The sequence below is a fragment of the Myotis daubentonii genome, chromosome 14, assembly GCF_963259705.1.
Source record: "Myotis daubentonii chromosome 14, mMyoDau2.1, whole genome shotgun sequence".
Taxonomy (NCBI): domain Eukaryota; kingdom Metazoa; phylum Chordata; class Mammalia; order Chiroptera; family Vespertilionidae; genus Myotis; species Myotis daubentonii.
The window spans coordinates 51,550,018-51,573,383 of NC_081853.1; the positions used below are offsets into that span (position 1 = coordinate 51,550,018).

General features: G+C 51.8%; 1 protein-coding gene across 1 annotated transcript in view; it reads left to right on the forward strand.

Moving 5' to 3' along the window:
* The window catches only part of ITGA9 (integrin subunit alpha 9), a 261,202-nt gene that overhangs the window by 189,190 nt on the left and 48,646 nt on the right, over positions 1–23,366 (forward strand). Inside the window, exons 19-22 of the mRNA XM_059664393.1 lie at positions 11,011–11,097; positions 14,398–14,477; positions 17,452–17,541; positions 19,642–19,750. Coding sequence (XP_059520376.1) covers positions 11,011–11,097; positions 14,398–14,477; positions 17,452–17,541; positions 19,642–19,750 — 366 coding nt within the window. The remainder of the gene's footprint in view (positions 1–11,010; positions 11,098–14,397; positions 14,478–17,451; positions 17,542–19,641; positions 19,751–23,366) is intronic.

Consider the following 23,366-nt stretch of genomic DNA (forward strand, 5'->3'; position numbering starts at 1 on the left):
CTGATCTAGGTGTTCGAATGATGAACTTGGTTTTCCCACCAAAGTCAGCACCAGTGTGACTCTGATATATCACTCGCTCCGTCCAGTCTTAGATCCCATCATTTAAAGAACTTGGTAATATTTTTTAGCCAATTAAAAGGAAAGGTGACACATTAGTGATGCTCATGTGTTGTGAAATGGGACTCACGGCGAGGAGGCCGGTGGGAAGCCAGGCCTCTATGGTAAAGGGACGTGGGTTCCAATCCTTCGCACGCCTCGCCACTCACTCATCACACAGGAGTGTACGTATAGGAGTCCTGCTTCAAGCAGCCTGGTCCTCCTGCTCCCAGGCTGTCACCCCCCTGGAGACAGCAGGGACTCTATAGAAAGGCATGTGGCCCATCGAGGCTGCTCAATAAACAATTATTAACCGAGGGAAGGAGCACAGGAATGTAATGCGTAACAGAAAACATACGTGTCTCATGCGTAAGAAGTATTCCGTGGAAGCTGTTTCCCATTTGAGGCAAAATAAGAAACACTTGCGGAGTGGATGGATGCGCTCCCTCCGCGGCAGCTGGAGGGGCACCCACGCTGGACCTGGCCCTGCTCCCCGGAGTCCATCTCTCTGCCCCTGCCCCGGGCATGGCGGGCAGGCGCCGTCTGCAGGCTCCAGTCTGCGACTCAAAGGCCGGGAGAGGCAAAGTGACAGGTATTCTGTCCTCACCCAAGTTAGGGCCCCAGGAAAGCACTGCTTATACCCTCTGGGTCTTAATCTCTTCCTTTTTTAAATGTATTTTTATTGATTTCAGAGAGGAAAGGAGAGGGAGAGAGATAGATAGAAACATCAATGATGAGCCCTAGCTGGTTTGGCTCAGTGGGTAGAGCATTGGCCTCTGGACTGAAGGGTTTCAGGTTCGATCCCGGTCAAGGGCACATGCCTGTGTTGCAAGCTCGATCCCCAGTAGGGGGCATATAGGAGACAGCCAGTCAATGATTCTCTTTCATTATTGATGTTTCTAGCTCTCTCCCCCTTTCCCTTCCTCTCTGAAATCAATAAAAAAATATATTTTTTTTTTAAAAAAAAAGAAACATCAATTGACCAGCTGCCTCCTGTACACACACACACTCGCCGCCACTGGGGATCGAGGCTCCCATCCAGGCATGTGCCCTGACCGGGAATTGAACCATGACCTCTTGTTCATAGGTCAGCGCTCAGCCTCTGAGCCACACCGGCCTGGCTCAGCCTCTTAGTCTCCAAAAGGCAGTGACTATCCTAGCCCTTTGGGACCCGTGCATCAAAGGCCAGTACAGAGCACCTGCCTCCGGTGATGCCACATCCACACTTCCTGGCCCAGCTTCTGCCCCTGAGGATGGAGGATGGAGCATGCGATGTGCCCCTCTAGTCAGGATTTTAACGCAGCCTCACATTGAAGGGTTCGTAACTTGGGAACCACCCAGGGAGCTTTCAGCAAGTGCCGGCCTGAGCTGTGTGCTTTGATTCAGTGGGTCCACAGTGGGGCTTCCATCTGGGTCTTTTTAACAGAACTTCCCGCAGAGCCACCGTAGTCCTCCTGGCACCATTATACAAATTGGAGCGAAGTGCCCCCTCTGGTGGTCCAGGGCCTTTTGCCAGGTGCCGGGCTTGGCGAAAGCTGCCGGAATCCAGCCCCTTCTCCCCCTCAGCCAGGTCTCCTGCAGGGAACAGCCTGCTGAGCTGTGCAAGGCATCCCTGGCTCCCGGGTGGTGGAAGTGCTCATAAGGGTCTTGGTTGTTGATAACCTTTAAGGCTTTGGGGCAAAAATGAACAAAGTACAACAGATCCGTCAATCACGTCACCTCACTCAACATCTCGTTATCTCGTTGATGAGAGAGCTTAGGAACTGAACTCTTGTTTATATCAATTAGCCTGTGTTACAGTAGGTTTTGTTTTATGTTGTTTCGCTGCAAGTGGACGACGTGACGTGAGGACTTGTCTGGTGTGTTGAGATTCACCTGGGCAGCCTGTAGCACAGAGTGCAGGACGGCCGTGAGCAGGGCTTTCACCAGAGGCTGTCCTGCGCTGGTCTGGGCAGGAGGAGGTGTGAGTGATCATTGTGGCAGCACAGGGGTGGGGTCGGGGGGGGGGGGAAGGCGGGAGAGCGGGGTTCTCCTAAAAGAGGACATGGGTTCTTTCAGGAGAGTCCCGAGATGTGGGTGTGCCAACTGGAGAGAAGAGGGTAGAAGTAGCCACCCACTGAGATGGGCACCGTGAGCCGGTGAGCCCACAGCATGCGCAGTGGAGACGCGCTCCAGGAGTGCTGCACCCGGGAGAGGGGTCTTCCTCCGCAGGTGGGGTGGGGGGTGGGGGAGGTCCATGGGTAGCTGCCTCCAACCTCCGTTCTCGGTCCACAGCTTTGCCACCCGCTGCTTGTGCAGAGGGGAGAGGACGGGGAGGCTGTTGTCGATGCCCTGTGCTCCCTCCACCCTCCCTGGCAACCACCTGTGGCAGCTCCTCTGCAGGTGGAGGCCTGCTGCATCTCTGCCCGGGGCTTTCTTGAGTGCTTAGCTGCATTCAGGCACCGAGGGGACTGGAAGCGCCAGAGAGTCGATGTCCCCTCTCGACCAAGGAGAGGCGGGAATTGACGGGCAGTGCCCACCTTTCTCCCCAGTCAGCGGTGCACGTCCCCACTCCCTCAGGGAGGACCCTGAGGTCACCTTCCAGACAAACTACTTGCACCCCAATTCTCGTCCCAGAGCCTCTCTGCCCACAGAAGGATCAAGTGAATGGCAGGTCTCCACCTCCAGAAGAGTCTGCCCTCACATAGACAGGAGCCCTCAGGGAGCATCAGCAGGGGACATAGTTTCCTGCAGGGCGGAGGGCATGAGGGAGGCGGTCTCCATGGTTGACGTCAGGTTACCTGTGTGGGTGGGCTCCGTGATGGAGAGCAGCGCTTCTCGCGTGGCCGTTTCACAGGGGTTACCTGGAGCTCTGGTTAAAATACAGATTCTGAGCATCTGCATCGATGCAAGCTCCCAGGCGGTGCTGGTGCTGTGGGACCAAGGACCGAGCTTCAGTGACACGGCAGCAAGACTGTTCACAAGTGGGTTTTGCATGGGCAGGGGTCTGAGTGGGTTTGGAGATGGGATGGGACTCTCCACTGTGAGTACATTTCTAGTGTCGAGATTCCTGGCCAAGACGTTCATACCGGCCCCTCAGACACTTGACTCCCACACAACTTTGCGTCCAAACACCACTGGTGAATTGTCCGTATGCCATGACGGTACATTCTTTCCAGTCATTTCAGGGGAGGTCCCCGCCTTGCTCTCTTCCGTCCAGCCTGTAGGGCAAAGGAAAGGCGTGATCGAAAACCAAAATAATTGGATTCATGAGATGGAATTCAACTTTGGACTCTTCGTTTGTTGATCAAGAATTTGCAGGCTCTGGGAAACACATTCTTTTAGAAGAGAAACCTTCTTAAATCTAAAAATAAGTTAGTTGCCTCCGTGTAACAGGAGGCAACGCTTCCCGGGTGAAAATCCACTATTCGGGCCTTAGAAGGAAGGCCGGGCTTGCCGGGCTCTTCCCTTTGGGCTCTTCGGTTCGGGCTGGTTGGTTTGTTTTTATTTATTTGTTTGTGTAGATCCTCAAGTTCACATTCCCGTGGTCCCCAAGGGGGCGCACACCAGCATTTGGGAAAGTGTTTCTGTCTGTTTTATTTCACTTCGGAAAAATGTGAAGATGCACTCTAAGCAGGGTTGAGGAGGTGCACCAGGGAGAGGCGTGTTACAGGAATAAGACAGTGGATTCAAGTCGCCCCTGCTTCGTATTGGTTTTAAAGTATAAGATTATTTTCACCTATTTTCAAGCTTTCAAAGCACTTTTTCTAGAGTCAAAAGGGCTGTTTGGAGAAGTCCCCTGTCCCCACTTGGATCAGATCCCTGCTCCCCAGTGCCCCCGCCACCACACACCCCCCCCCACACACACACCCCAGCCTGTGGTTGACCTGGGCTGTTTAAAGTGCACTCTCTCAGAGGCATAGAAGCAGGGAACAGACTTTCAAACCTCAGAGGGAAGGCAGGGGAGGGTGGCTGGGTGGGAAGAGATCCACCAAAGAACTTGTGTGCATAGATGCATAACCCATGGACACAGACAATAGGGTGGTGAAGGCCTGGAGTGGGGGGCGGGGGGGAGCAGAGGAGGGTTAGAAGAGGTCCATGGGGGAGAAAGGGCGACATAATACTTTCAACAATATAGATTTTTTAAAAATTAAATAACTGAAGTGCCCTCTCTCGCTTCTAATGCTGGGCTTTGGAGGGAAGTTTGCTTTAACAGCGATGTGGTTTCTCTCCCCCCAATGCTCGTTTTCACCCCTGCTTGCTTCGCCTTTTCAAGTTTGGAAAGAACACACCCAGAATAGTCTGGGCCTTTGCCTCCCAACGGCAGTTTTGACAAACTTTAGAAAAAGAACCTGCTCTGTAGCGCTGTCTCCGCCCCGCTCCTCCACATCCCCCACGCGGCTGGATTGTCACCTCTGGCTCCCCGGACTGTGCACTTGCCAGCACCTACCCGGCAGAAGGTCTGTAACCGCTGCCCAGCCTTGCCAGGCCACCAGCCGTCCTTGGCATCCGTGCTGTTGTCACTGTGTGCTCCAGGTTCATGGGGTCTATGCTACCCACCGGGTCAGTCTCACTTCCGTGGGTTCCAGGGGACCCGGTTGTTCCTTGTTTGGTGTTTCTCTCCCCCCACCCGCCCCCCCCACAACCCCTCTGACCCACTCTTCGGTTGCCGGATAGGAAACCCCGGGCAAGTGACACAACTTCTGTGTGTTCTGCTTCCCTTCTGAGTAGGGGCACATACAGCAGGCAACCGATCGATGTTTCTCTCTCCCTCCCTCTCCCTTCCTATCTCTCTAAAATCAATGTAAAGAAAAAACACACATTTTTTTTTAAAAAAGTTGCGACACTAATGCCAAAGTGCGTGCACTTCCTATGCTGCGAGCTCGTGTGCTTTTCCTCCCGGCTAGGACTGCGCGGGCCTTGTCCCACAGGACTCCCCTCTGAGAGCGGGACTGTTTATTCTGGTGAGGCTCAGGCTGACTCACCGCTGAGTCGGGCCAATGAAGTTTCTCCTAGGAGTTAACTCACTGGGCCAGGGTGTTGGGAGCCCCTGCTTACCTCTGACTCCTCAGTCGATTACGGAATCTGGCATAAAATGCTTCCAAAACTCAGCTGATTCTCTTTTAACTGACTTAACACGGAGGCATCTCTGACCAGCTCCCAGGGGCCACGTGGCGGGCCTTGGGGGGGGGGGGTGCGGGTCTTAGAGGAGCACCAGACTACCACCCTGGCAGACAGACATGGGGCCATCGGGATCGTCTTCAGTTTGACAAACACTCGTGGGAAGTGGAAAATGGGAAATCAAATTTCAGACGCGCCCTGGCGCTGAGCATAAGCCCAGCACCAGACTTTGCTGTTCCCCAAAGAGCAGTGCGTTGGTGGTCAGATAAAGCCCCACTCCACAGTGAAACCAAAGGCTGTGCGATGGGGAGGCAGGAGCCCGAGAGCCACGGAGGCCCCCAGCCTCATTATCGGATCCTTCCTGCCAACCACCGCACGCTGCGCACAGGGCTGGAGCTCGGCTGCACTGGCCGCCCTCCTGGGGCCGGGACAGGTATGTCTGGAAAAGAGAGGGGCTGTGCCAAGGCAAGCAGCTGCCATGCCAGGCAGACCAGCCAGTGAGCTGCTTCCTGCCGTCCCTTCATCGGAATCCCCGATGAGCCAAGGCCCGGCCATGTAATCAATGCAAACTCAGGGTCTCCTCAGCGCCCAGCTCCGTGTCAGGCGCTGAGAAAACAGAGGTGCCCAAACCAAGCTTTCCATTATTAGGTCCTAAAATGCTCATCGGGCCCAGCTGGCGTGGCTCAGTGGTTGAGTGTCGACCGATGAACCAGGAGGTCCTGGTTTGGGGGGCACATGTCCCGGTTGCGGGCTCCATCCCCAGTGTGGGGTGTGCAGGAGGCAGCTGATCAATGATTCTCTCTCATCCTTGACGTTTCTATCTCTTTCCCTCTCCCTTCCTCTCTGAAATCAATGCAAACGTATTTAAATAAATAAATAATAAAAAATGTTAACTGGTGGTTTCCGGATCCTGAGAGTAATGTGTGTTGGTTAAAATCTGGGGGGGAAAAAAAAATTTTTGTAATTGAATCACTTATAATCTCCAGGGAGAAACCCTGATAGCCATGCACAGTACTGGATGTCCTTGTCAGCCAAAGAAAAGTGGGAATGAGGACAAAGCTGGTTCTGTGACTCTTCTTCAAATAGCGTCCAAAACTGCACAGTAAAAATTTTTTTTTAAGTTTTGATTGGAGCTTTCCTTGAAAAACGAAACTAAAAATTGTGAAGATAAGTTTATATTATCCTCCATTTAACAGCTTTTGTAACGTTGTGATTATAACCGTCAAGGGTATCTTCAACCCACAGCCAGCGCTCCCTTGCTTTATTAGCGTCTGTAAAATACCGGTGCGTCCATTTCGGAAACAAAAGAAGGCACAGCGTGCTGGATGGCCAGCGTGTGGAGGTGAACATCCCTCCTGTGTCATAAAGTCGTATTTTCTTGGCTTTATAGTTTGCCTTTTTTTAAGCACAGTCACAGAAAGGTCTTCTTTACAATGGTATGGTTTGCCCAAGGGCTCCCTGGATACTTTTATTTAAATCCTCATCTTCGGAAGCAGCTTAATGAGTTATCATCCGGGGGAGTTTGTGGTTTCTCCAGCAGGTAACTGACCCATCGCTGCCAGATCCAGGCTTATCAGTTTTCCAACACGACGTTCATTGATTTCATGGAAGCCTGGGTCTTTTTCAGCAAGGGTGTAGCTTTATGCGGTGGTACATTTGCCCTGGACGTGAAGTGGGTGATCAGACGTCTGCACTGGCTGGCAGGCAGGGACACAGAAGAGATAGCTCCTTCACTGGCCCACATTCCCGAGGGCTGAGAGCTGGTCATCCTGAGTTTTACAACAGCGCTGAAGTCAGGTTCTCCAGGGACCTGGCAGGCACCAGAGCCAAGGAGAAGCCTGGTCCCTGGGTCGCCCCGTATACCTCCTGGTGGGCACCAGGTGCCTGGCAGAGGTAAGACACAACCCCCAAAGCAGGGGGACAGCTGAGTTTTGTCACTTCTCCCAGACTCATTTTTTTTAAAGCTTCTCTGGGTTTCTCTGTGCCTACAGGGTACCCACCTGACGACCAGCGGGGTACGTGGCTCCTTCCCGACCCTGGTATTTAAGGTTATACCTGGGCCTGATCTGAAACCAGAACAAAGCGGGTGCAGGTGCTTCAAGAAAGTGTCCTCTTGCCCTGACCGGTTTGGCTCAGTGGATAGAGCGTCAGCCTGTGGACTGAGGGGTCCCAGGTTCAATTCCAGTCAAGGGCATGTACCTTGGTTGCGGGCACATTCGCAGTAGGGGGTGTGCAGGAGGCAGCTGATCGATGGTGTTTCTCTCTCATTGATGTTTCTACCTCTCTATCCCTCTCCTTTTAAAATATATTTTTTTAAAGTTTCCTCTTGGCTAGTATGGATTTAAACGAGCGATCTTAGCAGGCGAGTGTCACCTCTCCCCACCTGGTAGCAAATGCCCAGCGCATTCCAGTGGCTCTCATTCCCAAGCTGTGTCTGTAACGTGTATTCTCTGAGGTCAGATTCATCAGAGGCGGAACCTGAGATGGGGATTCCTGCCGGTGATTTATTGGGGTAATGCTCTTGGGAGAAGAGGAATAACGGGCAAAGGGTGGGGTGGAGGAAGGAGCCAAACGGGTCTGTACGCTTGGCCGGCCGGAGTCTGCCTGGCCAGTTCCCGCAGGGACTCTGGATCATGAGTTGCACGACACAGCTGGTCCCACCTGGAGGCGGAGGGGCGGCCTTTTGCACCGTGTCAGTCATAGGCTGCAGAATGCTTGTGGGGGAGGGTGTCATAACCTCCCAGACAGAACTGTAGTCGGAGAGCAGGGCTTAGAATGAAAGAGCCTTTTGGTCAGGGTGGCTCCAGTAGCCACGGGGAGCTGGACTGGCGCTGACAGGTGGCAGGAGGGTGCTCCATGGCAACCAGTCTGGAACCTCATCCAGGGGCAGGAGCCAGCCGCTGAGCGCGCTCCTTCCTAGAGATGTCTTTGCTTTTCGCCCTTTCTGCTCATCGCCACCAAGATCCATCTAAAATTTTATAATTTCTATTAGACTGCGAGGAAGAGAGACTTGGACTCGTACAGTCAATGCTGGTTTAAAGGTTATTCCCCGTATTTTGGAATTAGCGGGAATGAGGTCATTCAGCAACTCTTGACTAATCCGGAGCCGCCTCAGGCAAAGCTAAGCAAACCGAGGTCCCGTCAAGTTCCAGCGTAAATGTTTGGAGGCGCAGTCACTCCTTCACACACACGCGCACTCACTGAAGACGTCTTTGGGGCAGCACGTCGTCAAGAGCAGACAGGCCTTCGACTTACATTGAAAACCTCTCTCTTGGCGAGTGCTGGAGCGTTACAGAAGGCGTCTGGAGGGGTTGAGTAATCACGTAATTTATATTTATGCCGGGACGCTCTTGAGAGTAATTACACCCAGATGACAGACATGAACCAGGACTGTCCCAGGGAAACCGAGAGCGAAGGTCACCCTGGCCTGGGCTTGCTGCCTCTGAGGCCCACAAGCCCATTAGCTGGAATTTAGAGGAGCTTTTAGTTGGGCCCGTTGTGGGCACTGCTTCTGGGGTGAGGAGCATGAGGAAGAGGATGGTGACCAAAGGCCACCCACAGGGAACCATCAGACCCGCCTTTGGGATATGCAGGTCTTGAGACAACATTTGAGAAATGACTGTCTGGTTTTTCTTACTGAAATTGCCAACACACGTCCCCTGGGTTCCGAGGGCAGCCCCTCGCACTGCCATGTAAATGTCTGCTTCTCTGCTGGGAGGACGTCCCCTTCTAGTCCCCGAGCTCTTCAAGTTCAGGGACTAACATCTGTCACGACCCTGGTAGCGGATAGGATGACTCAGCTCCCCAGGGCTGCTCGGGGCCCATTCTGAACCCTGCACCATAACCATATTCTGTATGTGAACGCACCACCCCGAGTGTTTGGGGGCCAGGACGGGTGAAGAAAACCTTGGAGTAGGGCTGGGGAACAGCCTCCACAGAGTGTGGAAATGGTACCGGCCGGGTCAGGGTGTTTGTAGAACAGCAATGTAGGTGCTCCGTGCGGCAGGGGGACAGTGACAGGAATATGGGTCCAAATGGGTTTAAGCTCCATTCTGTTTGCAGTGGAGAGAGGCATGTTGTAAGAAGGCCCCTCGAGCAGCCGGTAGGATGGACCAACAAAAGGAAAGCCCGTGGCAGTGGCTCCCAAGCACCGTGCAGCAGGCTCACCCATGTTATCACTTAGCGTTCATGGAACATGCTTTTCCCAGGCCCCACTGTCTCGGAATCTACTCAGTTGTCCACGCAGAGGCGACTGAGGTGCAGCCCGGGAATCTGTGTTTTTTAAGATGCTCCCAAGCAGATTCTAACGCACGGGGTCCCGAGTCCGTGGGAGAAACACTCGCCAAGGTCCCTGAGAACTATTAGAAAAACGTGTATAATCCCCGACGTCGGTAATCCCCAAGATTGGAGGCTAAAGAGACAGAGTTGCCTTTGCTATTTCTATGTCTCCTGTTTTTCACTTCGTTGTATTTTGGAGGGATTTTTGTTTTGTTGCTGTTTTTTTTAGTAAAGTTTTATTGCTGTTTAACAAACTGACCAAATTACACAAATCATTAAGTGCCCAGCTCATCGAATTTCACAATGATCACACCCAGGAATACTCCCAGCACCCACGCAGCCCCTTCCACTTTCAGCCTCCCCGGTTGCTATCTTGACTTCTAAGCCCATGGATTGGTTATCTTGTAGCATTTGTACTTTTTGTGTGTTTGGTAATGTTCCTGCTACGTAAGTATGGTAGTATATGTTTATAATTTATAACTGAATAGGTCTGTTATAGTAAGTGCTCACTTCCCCCCCCCCCCCCCCCCGATTGGACACAACAGGAAATGTTGGTCGTACTTGTCTAAAGGCCTGGAACAGCTGGTCTGAGCTGAGGAGGGGGCTCTGGGAAACTGGAGCAGGAAGCACGGGCATTTCAGAGCTGGATCCACAGGGATTGGTTCCTTTTGTCTGCCATTGTGTGGAACAAGGAAGGAGACAGGTTTAGCATGACCTTGGGGAGGTCACACGGCCCCATTGAACTTTAGTGTTCCGGCTTCTGGACCCTCAGCAAGTGCTAGTTTCGCCCTGCGTCTCCCCTTCTCCAAAATCTGCAAACATACCAACTCCCTTTGGAAGTCCTGATTTGCTGCAGTGACCTGGAGAAGCAGGGAGGGTATGGAGAGCCTCCTGGCTTTCCTCTGGCCTTGGTTGGAAACCATGTGTTCCGGTGGGAAAAGCGGCTCTCGGTGCCCCTCCCCTGGTTCTCCGGCCATCACATGAAGAGTCCATGGCTGGGCTAACCTGTCCTTGCCCTTGACCCACCCCGGGGAGGCTTGTAGGGGAGCAGGTCAGCCCTCCTCACTTCTCTGGCTGTCGAAAGAATCCCTGTATTTTCGTGGGTGTCATTTTCTTAAAGTTTGACTTTCCTACACCAGCAAGGCCTTGAAAGGCGGGATTAGGGCGTGGGCTTAGGAGAAAGGGGCCAGAAAGACAATGGGGCTGCCTTTTCATCCAAAGCAGAGGAGGTGTCCAGCTCATATGTGGCCCCATCCCCTGTGCCAGGAGAGCATGGGGGTTCAGAGCCCATGTGTTAGCGGAGAATGAAGAGTGGTTCTGTCCCCTGCACCTGTCTTCCCAGGGAACCAACGGAAGGGTGGGCACCTGGGACTCGTGCTGGTCAGCGGCTCCTCGTCTCCCCACAGCCCACAATGGCTGTTGTCTGGGAACTAAAGATGGACCGAGTCTGCCGAAGTCTCCATCTGCCTCCCCGAGGCCATGTCCACATCTGTCTTGTGCAGCCGGCCCATCTGTTGGTGTTTTTCTCTCTTTCAGGAGGAAATGGGCATTTCCTGTGAACTGCTGGAATCAGACTTCCTCAAATGCAGCGTGGGATTCCCGTTCATGAGGTCCAAGTCAAAGGTAAGGGGCGGAGTGGGGCACTTCCTTGGGAGCAGCCCCCAGACCCTCCCACCAGCCCCTGACTCCGCCAGCTGCCTCCTCCGGGGTTTCCTCCTGCAGGAGCTGGGGTATGGTAACCCTCTTGTCCATGGCAGTCTACTCCAGAGGGGCCATGGTCACGTGGTCTTTTTCTTTGACCCACATGATATGCCCCAAATGTGAGAGACACAGCATGGTCTTCACAATTTGGCAGGCAGCCTCTGGCTGGCCTCCTTGAAATGATTTTTTTTCTGGGACATTGCACACCACTTTGAGTCCCAGAGGCAACATAGGAGACGATGTGGGTGGTCTGGCCTAGTGACCCACAGTCCTGACCCCCCTGGGCCCTCACAGTTTTCTTAAGAGACTTCTTAAAATGCTTAAAACATAAATAATTGTATTGCCCTTCATTTTTTTAAGTAAAAGAAATGACAGCCATCTAGATGTTTATAAGGAGCCTCATTTTCTAAGCTCAAGCAATACCATGGCACAGCATATTCAGACACTCAGGGGCATTCTCACATGTGCCATCATTATAAGGAGATGCAGAGAGGTGTACGTAGAAGATGCGATTTTTGGAGACAAAACTAGAATCTAAAAGACAAGGCCTGCCTTACGAAATGGAAGCTGTATTTCCTGCTGTGATTTGAAGAAAAGGTCATCTTCCTTTGTCTACCTTTCCCCCCCTAGAATAAATGAAAGCTTGACCCTTCTCTCCTACCTATGTCATAGAATCAAGTCATTTTAGTTCCTAAGACTTTCTGGCCCCAGTACATGGTAGCTGTTTAGTAAACCAATTTTGGAAATGTTCTAGTGAGAAAGAAGACTTGCTTATTTCTTAAAAATCATTGAACCCATCAGCCTCATTGGAAGAACCTATTCCAAAAGTCTGTAGCTCTTACCAATACATCCGTGATTACTGAGCCTCTTTCTGGTTCTCTTTCTCAGCTGCCCACATGCATCCCAGGCGGAGGGAAATGTGAAGGTGGCTGGCCTTGGGAAAGGGGTTACTAGTAGCTGGAAGAACAGAGGCCACGTTCGGTTAGACTCCAAGTCGGATGAGGAAGGATTACCCTGAACCGTGGAAATCAATATAATGGCCCAATGTCTGAGAGTAATGTATGTGGCACATCACTCACAAATTTAATGGAAATCTATTGAGCAATAGAAAATAGACAATTGGATTCTTCACAGTTGCCAATTTATTATGAAATTCAGTCTACATCCCACATCAAACCTAAGGTGTGCCTTCCTAGTTTTAGTCTAAAGATTATTTTTAAAGGAGAATTGATATCCCTGTCACAAGTAGACCCAGGATCACTTGCCATAAAGAGAAGGTCATCATAAAAATGAAAACAAAACGCTATGGAAATCTGGGGCATTAAATTTTGTCAAAATTCATTAATTTTCAAAATAGTCATGGAACCAACAGAAGTATGAATGTTGGAATATTGACTTTTTTCCCTACGTGAGGATGCACTGCTATCCTCCCACATACAGAGGTTAAGACCTGTGGCAAAGGTAAACATAGAGTCAGGGATCTGGGGGAAATTCCCTGGAAAACGCTCAAGAAGTGACTCGGCACGGACATGAGCTCCCTCTGTCCACAGCCTGGCTTGCCCTTCCTGATCCCCCAGACCCTGTGGTCACTGGGCTCCAGACCACCAGCCAAGCATCATGACTGCACGGCCAGCTTACTCTGGTTAGCTGTGTCTCTGACCTTCTGTTCTCCCAGGCCTCTGTCTCTGATTTTGGCTTCTTGCCCAGGTCTTTTGCTTCTCGCCTCACCTTAATGTCCAGCGTGTTCACATCTCCTGCCAGTTCTGACTCTTTGCTGGGATGAGACCCTTGACTTTCCTTCCTTTGCGTCGTCCAGCTTTGCTTCCTGTCCTGACCCCTGTCAGCTGACAAGTCCCACGGGAACAGAAACATCTGTCTAGATAGGGATGCTCAGTGGCCACTGTAGATGATGGTCCCATGTAACGGTCCAAGGTCCGGTCCTTTCAGGCGGCATTCAGTTCAATAGATCCCAGTCTTGCAACGTTAGACTATAGCCTAGAATTAGTCATCAAGGAATCTAACCATTTAGTTACTAAATAAGTCATAGACTCTCAGAGCTTAAAGGAATGTAAGAATCTAGGTTAAGTGTCTTGGCGATGATCACATGGTCAGTTTGTCATAGAGCCTGGTTCTCTAACCCCAACCCAAGGGTTCCTCCCACATTCGCACACATGCCTGATATATACATATGTGTGTGCATGCATGTGTATAATGTATGAGCGTGTGCGTGGGTGTGTATGTGTATATATATAGTAAAGAACATGTGCTTAGGGCAGTGTTCCCCAAACTACAGGATGCTCACCACTGGAGGTACCCGAGATGATTTTAGGTGATATATGGACACGGCACTAAACAACATGGACTCTTACAGTGAGAAAATTATTACCTTTCCAATGCTTTCAATTCTGACCACATCCAGGATAAGGTCTACAACAGTATAACATACCTGTAGCACCTCGCTGTCACTTGTTTATCTCCCTCTTACCAAAATAGAATAGACCTTAGCCTCAGAGTCTTCGGCAGGCAACAAGAGTGAGCATGGCTTTGTGTTCATTATTCCTGTTTGATGATGTCTGCTGAGTGACAGACATCTTTTTATGCCAAGTGATCTTAGATTCCAGTCTGTGATCGTGGTATACATTTTCCTTTTAAAATAGTCTTTAGACAAAGTGACTGAGGCCATAAAAATATGAAGTAAATATCACAGGTGATAGGGTATGCAGATGTGGCCAAAAATTGGGAACATGGTGTGTGAGTGGAATTTAGAAAGTCCTGGTTTAAGAGACAAACATATCACTTCCTAAAGAGAATCTCCGTTGTTGAAAAAGACCGTGTGCCTCTTGGCGGGTGGTTTTTACTGTTAAAGCCGTGTCTCAGGACTGACGATCAAAAAGAGATGCATACAACCCTGGCCAGTGTGACTCAGTTGGTTGAGCATTGTCCAATGTACTGAAAGATCACTGGTTTGATTCCTGGTCAGGGCACATACCCAAGTTGTGAGTTCAGCCCCTGGTTGGGGTGGGTATGGGAAGCAACCGATCGCTGTTTCTCCTCTCCCCCCCCCCCCGCCCTCCTTCCCTTTCTCTCTAAAATAAATAAAAACATTAGTAAAATATATATGCATGCAAATAAAGCTTGAGTTTCCAGGGGCCGTAAGTGGGGAAGGTTGTAGCTAACAGTTCTATTTGGAATGCCTGCTGATGCCAAACGTCTCTCTTCTAGTATGAATTCAGCGTGATCTTTGATACGAGCCATCTGTCTGGAGAAGAAGAAGTTCTCAGCTTCATCATCACTGCTCAGAGGTAAGGGGGATTTCAACTTGGTTTCCCAAAGGTAAGTACTGCTGGAACCCGAAAAGACGAAGTTCTGGCCATGCTGCCATGATGCCCAGGATGCTGAGGAGGAGGAGGAAATGGTTATGCCGTGATAAAGCCCTGAAGTGCTGGTGGAACCAGATCTGGGGGAGTGCGGGGGGGAAGGGCAGGGGGGATCTTATCTAGCTCTGCTTGCACAGCTTCCCCATCTCTCGTTCCCTGTCCTTAGAGGACATCTAGGAGGTCCTGTGCATTCTCAGCTCACTCTTGGGTGATGCAAAGTCCTGCCGTCCGTCCTTCAGGTCTCCAAGCAAGTTCCCAAATCCATGACAACAGTGTGGAGGGAAACTTGCCTTGGGGGCGCCATCTTGCTCTTACTGGCCCTCTCCCCTTTTCCTGGGCAGCTTCTGAGCCCTCCAGGCTCACAGCAGGGCTTGTGGGACAGGCAAGGCCTAGGGTAACAGGTGCTGTGAGCGCTTACTGGGCTCTGCAGGTGTTCAGAGCTGACTCTTACCCTTTGGAAAAGGGAAAACCCAGCCCAACCTCAGCCTATAGGCGGCCAGAGATACCTTCCGCTTCTGCTGCTGAGTCTGCCCTCTGGGACGCCTTTTCACTCGGCAGATGTCTATCAAGCAAATATTTACCAAATATTAAGCTACTGTTTACCACATACAGCGCTAACAACTTACTAAATTCAAGAACGCCTCCTCCTGTATAGCATGGGGAGACACCCTAGCACCGGCAGCTTAACTATTAAAGATCAGATCTCCTAATTCTTTGAATCACAGCTGTTAAGGAAGCTGTATTATCTGTTGCATACACAGCCGAATATTTCCAGACTTTGGTGCCGATCTGGTCTCACTGCCCCTGAGGGCACCCACAGCCCTCCACTTCCTGCCCTGGCGGAAAGCTCCTTAAAGCTCCTTATCTTGAAAGCTAGGATCCCGCCTTCTTCCCGTCACCACCCTTTGAAGGCCTCTTGCCCACGTGTGGATTCAGGAGGACACAATGTTGAAAGTAAACAGTTTCTCAAGAGCTTCCCTCTCAGCAGCCGCGCTTTGCCGGCCGCAGGGAAGCGTCCCAAGTCACGCGCTTGCAGGATGACTGGAAGCCTTTTGATGTCTGGCCTCTTTATCTCAACTTGTCAACTTAGCTCGTCTGGAGCAGGCCCCTGATGACAGAGGACACTGCTGGGCCGGAGCTGCCAGCGGCCACAGGTGGCTGGACGAATGGCAGGGCGAGGGGTGGCGCTTCCAGCAGGAACTGATTCCACAGTCCTGGCAGGATGCTGGGGGGAGGAGGGGCAGGCCCAGGGTTGCCACCCCATCCGTGTGCGTGCGGGTCTCCTCTCTGGTCTGCCCATAGCAGTGATCCTCCGGCTTTCTCGTTGCCCTGGGAAGGAAGGGCAAGGAAGTGAGGCACCTGCTGCTTTTACAAAGGGTGGTGGTTGCCCTCTGAGCGATGGGTGTCACCCCATAGGCGGAAGACAGATGAGGAGTCTGGGGTCAGGGTCAGGAGCGTCATTGTTTCAGAACAATAGGGGAGAGAGGGAGAGGGGATGTGAGCGCTATTTAAGTAGTGTTGCATTCAGCACTTGCTGGGTGGGAGAGGAAGGCAGTGGGGGATCGGGAGGGCAGGGGGGAGGGAGAGGGGAGGCGAGAACTCTGCACATGGGCAGGGAACGGTGTGATGGGAGAGGTGCAGGAACCTCAGCGGGTCTGGGAGACTCATGTCCACCCTGGAGGGTGAACTTGGCTGGCTGCCGGAGCCCCATATTCACGCCATGTGATAGAAACAACCGTAAATGTCGGGCCCAGCGACATGCACCCAACAGCCATGCCTTTGACCAAGGCGGTCACTTCCCTGCAATAATCATCGCGATTCATATTTGAGATTTACTTAAATAGTAAAGGGGAGCTAGGTCTTCTCTTGTCTTTTCCTCCTCTTCCTTCTTCCCATTTCTCCCCCCAAGCCTCCAGCCCTAGGATCAGGCAAGGGAATCCCATTGGAAAAACCCCACTTGGGAAAGAGTCAGGCTAACCTGGTTTGCTATGGGTCCCTGGCGCCCGTTACCCAGTCTCTCTGCTCCTTACCTGTCCCAGGTGGGGAGTCCCTGGCACGGCAGCCACACAGCTGCTGCTCCCTTGCTTTTGCCTTTCCAGGATGACCTCACAAGAATCCCAGTCCCGTGCTTTCTCACCCCAAAGGGGATGCCTGTCTATGGACACACTGTAGCCTCAAGCCCACAGCGGGTGCTCCCAGACCATTGCTGGTGACGGGGTTGGTCGGGACCCCTCTCCTGGGCTTGCCTGTTCATGGAAAAAGGGCGCCGCCTCCAGGTGGGAAATGGCTGTGAAGTCAGGCACGTCCCTTCCTGGCTGCGGTGCCCTAACCTTGCTGGTCCGCTATTCCTGGAACAGGCACCCATACAGTACTCACGCTGCCAGTGCCCATCCATACCCCTTGGCACTCACCTGCTCCCAGCACCCGCCACCTGCCTGAGGCTTCCTCTGTCCGGAGCCCACTCACCTGTGTGCACAGGGAGGTGCCAGAGAGTTAATGGCCCCACTCCCCCTCCCCCAGCAGCAGCCGGTCTCAGGAGTCAGTGTAGGACCAGGGCACAGCTCCCTGCCCTCTGCTGGGAAGACTGCCTCCCGGAGTTCCCCAGCCAGACCCACAGCCCTCACCTCCTGGGTCACATGCCTTCATTGTCTTCCTCCCCTGCCTTGTCTCTCTTCTCCACTCATGTTTCCCGGGGTCCGCTCCCCACATCTTTGTGAGGGGAACACAACCGAGACAATAGGGTGCCCTGTGGCTCTGTACAGGGCCCAGAAACAGAGCTGAGGATGCATCAGGCGCAGAGCGGCCCTGGGGGGATGTAGCTTGAGCTCTGCCACGGAGCACACGAGGCGGCTGCCCGAGGCCCGGTGCTGACCGCGTCCACTCTGCTCTTCCCGCACAGCGGCAACACGGAGCGCTCCGAGTCCCTGCACGACAACACCCTCACACTGATGGTGCCGCTGGTGCACGAAGTGGACACGTCCATCACCGGGTGAGTAGCCCCAGCCTGGGTGGCCAGATCACAAGGTGCTCTGCAGGGGACACTGTGCCTGTCTTGAATGTCTTGAATTTGCACCTGTAGCCTGGAGTCAGTGCCCCGCCACCTCCAGTCTCCCCCGCTCTGAAATGCAGGGTGAAGGCTCAGCTCCAAGGACTCATGCCCTCCTCCCTCCTCATTGTCCCCTCTTTCCCCACCACCCACCCACCCTGTAGGTAACGCAAGAAGCTTGACGACAAGTTTAAAGCCCTTCAATTCTTTGAACGTCCTGTCCACCTCTTTATGCAGTATCCCAGCATCCACCCCTCCAGAGTGCCTCCTGTTAGCAGGCAGCATGGTTCCTGGGACTCACATCTCAGCCAGCGGCTGTGGGGCCAGCCAGAGGCTGCAGCCAGCGCTGTCCCAATGCCTGGCTGGCTCGCAGTAGTGCTGGCTTTGTGTCTCTGTTAGCCCCTCCTGCAGAGCCGGCAGCTCTGCCCAATGTCTGCTGGTCTGGAGTGGGCAGGGGACCCTCAGGATGGGCCCACCCCCATGGCGGGAGAAGGCCATGCCATCCGTGTGTTGCTGGCCTTGCTGGAAAGCAGGTCTGCGGCCCCAAAACAGCCCTGTCAGTTACCAGCCAAAGCCCAGGCCTGGGAAAGTGAGAACCCAGTTCCTGCTTCAGGCTTCAGGTAACAGAGCACATAACCTCATGGATGGTGGGGAAAGCATTTGCATAATCCATTTGGATCAAATGAGGATCCATGGAACTTTGCCCCGAATACAAGCTGACCTTCTGGGGGTTCAGAGTTTCTCTCTTTTCAGTTTTCAAGTGCTCTGGGCCCCGGTGGCCGGCAGTAGAAACGCTAATGCAGCGCAGAAGGAGCCATCACCGCCATAGCGCACGCTGCCGGGTGCCTGGGAATGGGCAGGCCCGCGCTCCTGGCATGTTTCATCACGGGCTTCAGGCTTGAGGCACTGGTGGAATGTATTTGCTCACTAGCATGTAGATTTGCCTTTGTTCACGCCTCTGTTTTTAACCATGTAGTTTATTTACTTGTTTCATCAGAGGCACAGTGAGAATGTGCCCTGATCCCAGCCCTGTCCCCGGGGACCACAGAAAAAACACTGGCTCCTTTGATCCTGTTGTCTGATCCTGCTGTCGGGCCCTGGGCGGCCTCACCGGGAGGTGCAAACAGCCTCAGATGAAGCCATCGGTTAAACACATGGGTCAACCTCTGATCCCTCCAGGACCACAAAACAGGGCGAGCACAGGAACCAGTCCTGCCATTTGATAGTACATTTCTAAAGGAATACACTTAAGTTGAAAATAGATGCATTGCTGTCCATTCAGACCTGGTACCCCAAATCTTACCTTGTTGGTGTTTAGGCCAGGGAGCAGCTTCTAGAATCTCATCTAGAACCCATTATTGGTCTGGAAATTTGAGTGACTCTAGGCTTCGTCTCATCTCAGACGTGTTGATACGGGCAGCGTGGAAAGCGTGCTACAAACTGAGCTTGCGTGCTTTGTCACATCTCACACAGCCCCTGCGAGAAATCTGAAGAAAAATGCTGCCATCGATCAGCCTCCACTTTCAAGGCCGAATTTCTGATAATTTTGAATAGTTTGACAAATTTGCATTTTTAAATGAATCTGTCACCGGGTGGAGTTTAGGATGCCAAATCTATAATTCACTTACGTTTATTTCCTAAAAGCTTGCCGTGATCGTTCTCACTTTACAGGAAGTGTTTCAGGGACAAAACAGAACATGAATAATTTTATAATCCAGTTGTTTTTTTTAAACCTGAAGTCAAAGCTACCAGAGCCTTCCTTGTCATTTTAGAAATATAATCCCAGGACATAGTTACATATGCAGCTTGTTGATTTGACCTACAGTGAGAAGTCACTGTTGGAAACGTCTGCTTAGAAAGCATACGTCTGGCCGTGTCCATGAACCAGAGAGAGAAGTGCCAAGTCCAGAAGGAGAGCAATTGCTGGAAGGCACCAGGGACAGCCAGGTTCCCGAGCCAGATGGCTGGGTCCTCAGGACAGGGGTGACCTTGGGCCGCGTGACCACGGGCTGGGATGATGGATGTCATGGTTTCCTCTTTCAGAATCGTGTCTCCAACCTCCTTTGTGTACGGCGAGTCTGTGGCCGCGGCCAACTTCATTCAGCTGGAGGACCTGCCGTGTCACTTCCAGCCCCTCAACGTCACCCTTCAGGTACCCACCCTTGCAGACCGGCTCTGTCACGGGGACCCACGGGAGGGCCCCTGGGATGTATCCGCCAACAGGCAACTTGAGGGCCAGGCTATTTCCAGGAGACACCGTTCCCAGCCTGGTGGGCTGGAGTGTGGTGTATGTGCGTACGTGTGTTCTGCAAGCTCACACGGAATTCCTGCCTTTCCCGGCTGGTGCTCTGCTGTGTAGACCCCCTTGCTTTTCAACACTTGGAGGAAGAAGTGCATGCGACCACCAGAAGGCCTCCTGGTGCTGAGGTCCAGGCCGGCATCCCTGCCCAAATGGCCGCAAAGGAACCTTCCAGTTCCCCATCAGGCTCCCATACGGGCAGGGCAGCCTCGAGGATTTGCCACGTCCCCTTCCTCCTGGGTTCTCAGGGCCACTCGCTGTGGACTGGCCATCCAAGGGACAGCGTTCCTTCTCTAAGCCAGGGGTGGGCAGACTTTCTGAAAAGGGCTGGAGGGCAAGTATGTTAGGCTGGGCAGGCCATGCCGTCTCTGGGGCAACTATTCAACTCCTGTAGCACAAAAGCAGCCCCGGGCGACACAGACACAAAACCGTGGTGATGGACGCTGAAATTGGAATTTTACGTCATTTTCATGTGTCATAAAATGTTACTCTTTTTTTTATACTCCCCCTCCCCATAGTCATTTAAAAATGTAAAACCATCCTTAGCTCCCAGGCTGTATGGAGACAGGTGGCAGGCCAGCTGGGGCCTGCAGGCCACAGTGTGCCCACCTGCTCTAAGGCACAGGTCCTCAGGCCAGCCCTGTTCCACGTGAGACTCTGACTACAAAGCCAGAGGGGCCCCAGCATCATCCAGCCCGTTCTCCTCCATTGACGAACACAGGGACACGTAGGCCAGGCTGCAGGGCCCAGAGCTGGGAGAGGCGGGGCCAAGGCCAGGACAGGACGGGCATTGAGCAGACACCCCACTTGACCCAGAGCTGTCCCCTGCCTCCTCCAGGTCCTTCCCCATGGGGAAGGTGGTTTCCTGGTCTGGCACTCATTCCTGTGGTCAAATAAATTTTATTTTATTTACCCGTGGCTACTCATAGATGGACCAAGGGGATGACAAATAGTGACGGGGTGAAGGTCCAGAGAACGAGGCAGTAAAACATTTGTGGGGGCTCACAAACGATGGGCTTCCTCTCCCCGAAATGTTCTGCCAGACGAGAGACCTCAGCAGCCAGGAAGGATAGCACATGGCCCCAGCTCAGAGAGGATGTGCCTCCAGGCCGGCCAGGCCCAGCTGTCGCTCCCCAGGCCTGATCTGTAGGGGGGGCGGGAGGGGTCAGACCTGCTTCTGAGACCTTAGAGCAATTGCTGTGAACAGGACCTCTCTTTCCAACTTGCTGCTCAGAATTCATTTATTTTTCTCCACTGGTTTTTGTAATTAGACAGGGAAAAAACAAAAACACAGATAAAGGCCAGAGGGAGTTATTTCATTTTCCTTAAGTCACTTTCATTTTAATTACTTACCTACTCTTAAAGTTCTTAGGTGTCCTGCAACAAAAGACACAGTCAAGAAAATTATTTAAAAGGGTTCACACCCTGGCCGGTTTGGCTCAGTGGATAGAGTATCCGCCTGCAGACCAAAAGGTCTCGGGTTCGATTCCAGTCAAGGGCATGTACCTTGGTTGTAGTCTCCTCCCAGGCCCGGGCCCTAGTCAGGGCTCATGCAGGAGGCAACCAATCGATGTGTCTCTCTCACATCGACGTTTTGCTCTGTCTTTCCCTCTCTCTTCCACGCTCCTTAAAAATCAATGGGAAAATATCCTCGGGTGAAGATTAACGAAAAATAAAAATGTAAAAGGGTTCGCATGGCCCATGCCATGGAATGTAGAGGAGAAAGCAATAAGGAACAGCAGTTACACAAAAGATACAAAAATGTTATCATCCTCTTAAAAAAAAAACTGAGGGCACGTGGTTGAGTCACGTTTCTCTGACGGCGTTCATACAGGGAGCTTAAGGTTTCGTATTTCTAGACATCCGACCCGACTTAGGAGACGAGCTAGAGAACCGGGCCCCTGGAGGAGTGATGGACGTGCCCTTAGATAAACCTCATGATTCCCAGTTGCCGGAGGAAGAATAGGCCATTCCGTGAGGATTAAGGGAGCTGGCGGGGACTGTGAGAGGGGGGTGCGTGTGTCATTGATCGGGAGGTTCTCTTGTGTTAGCAAAGCCGACAGTTTCCTTGGCATTCTCTCACGGCCCATTTTCCGGTGTAATTGTCATTATTGTGACCATCTGCAGGAAGGCCACCGGCCACATTGATGGTGCTGATGACCAAGAGGGGGAAGTAACAGGGGAGGTTGGGGTCAGGAGTGTGGACAAATCGCTTCTCTTTCCTTATTCTGGCGACATCACTCCTGCAGGAGAACACAAGACTTTTTTTTTTTTAAGACTTTTTAGATAAAGAGATGTTGCCGTGCCTTTTAAAAGCTATTGTTCAATAAGCTACGTAATTGATTAAAGACTCCACTGCAAATGCAGATGGAAGAAAAGCAGGCATACTAGTCTTAGGACTGGATCCTACATTTCACCAGGGATTGCTTAACAGAGACAGATAATTTGTTGACCAATGATAGGCTTTTTTTCTCTCTGTGTGTGTGTTTGTAAATCAAGAGTCGATTGATTCCTTTACCTGAAAAATTATGGAAAATAATGCAGGTGCTGCACAGAGCATTTGCAGAGAATGAAATGTGAAAATTTGTTAAAAATGAATGGATGTGGCAATGCAAGCTCTCCCGTGGCTGTGGCCCCGATGGTGAAGTGATGCCAATCAAATCCACTTCTTCTTTCCTCCCCCCACTCACTCTATCTGGGGTCTCCCAGACAGGCCAGTGGGTTTCCTCTTCATTCTGTGTCTCATGTTTCACTTCAGATCAGTTATTTCAGTTGTGATTGGATATCTCCCTTCCTTTTCTTGTGTCTTAGGGTTGTTGTTCTTGGTGAATCTTGTTCCTTTTGAATCAGGAGTTGGCAGTGACAGCTCATCTGCTCTATCATTTCTTTTTTTTTTTTTTTTTGTCTGTTCTTTGAAGTAGAACCAACTATTGAAAAAAAAAATGAAGACACGGTTTTTTAGGGAGGAGCTGGCTAGAGCCGGATCCTGATACGTTCTGTCGTGTGTGCCATCTCCTGGCGCTGCCCTTCTGACCTCAACTTCAGAGGCGCCTGGAGCCCCTGAATTCTCTCTCTGGCCCCCAGGCGGTGGAGTAGCATTTCACTTCTTCCTTTCTCTTGCTCCTAACCCATCTTTTAAAAAAAATAAATAATAATAACATCTTATTGAGCTATCATTCACATACCTTCACGGTCACCCTTTTAAAGTGTACAATTCAGTGGTTTTTCGTACATTTGCAGAACTGGGCAACGATCACCCTAATCTAATTTTAGAACATGTCATCACCCCCCCCCCCAAAAAAAAAAGAATCTCCTTATCCCTCTATTAGTTTCCTGTTGCTGCTGTAACTAATTGCCTCAAACAGAGAGGCTTAAAACAACACGCATTCATCTTAGAGAGCTGCCGCCCGGAAGTCCAAATGGGCCTCGCCGGCTGAAACCTCGGTGTCAGCAGGGCTGCGTGCCTTTT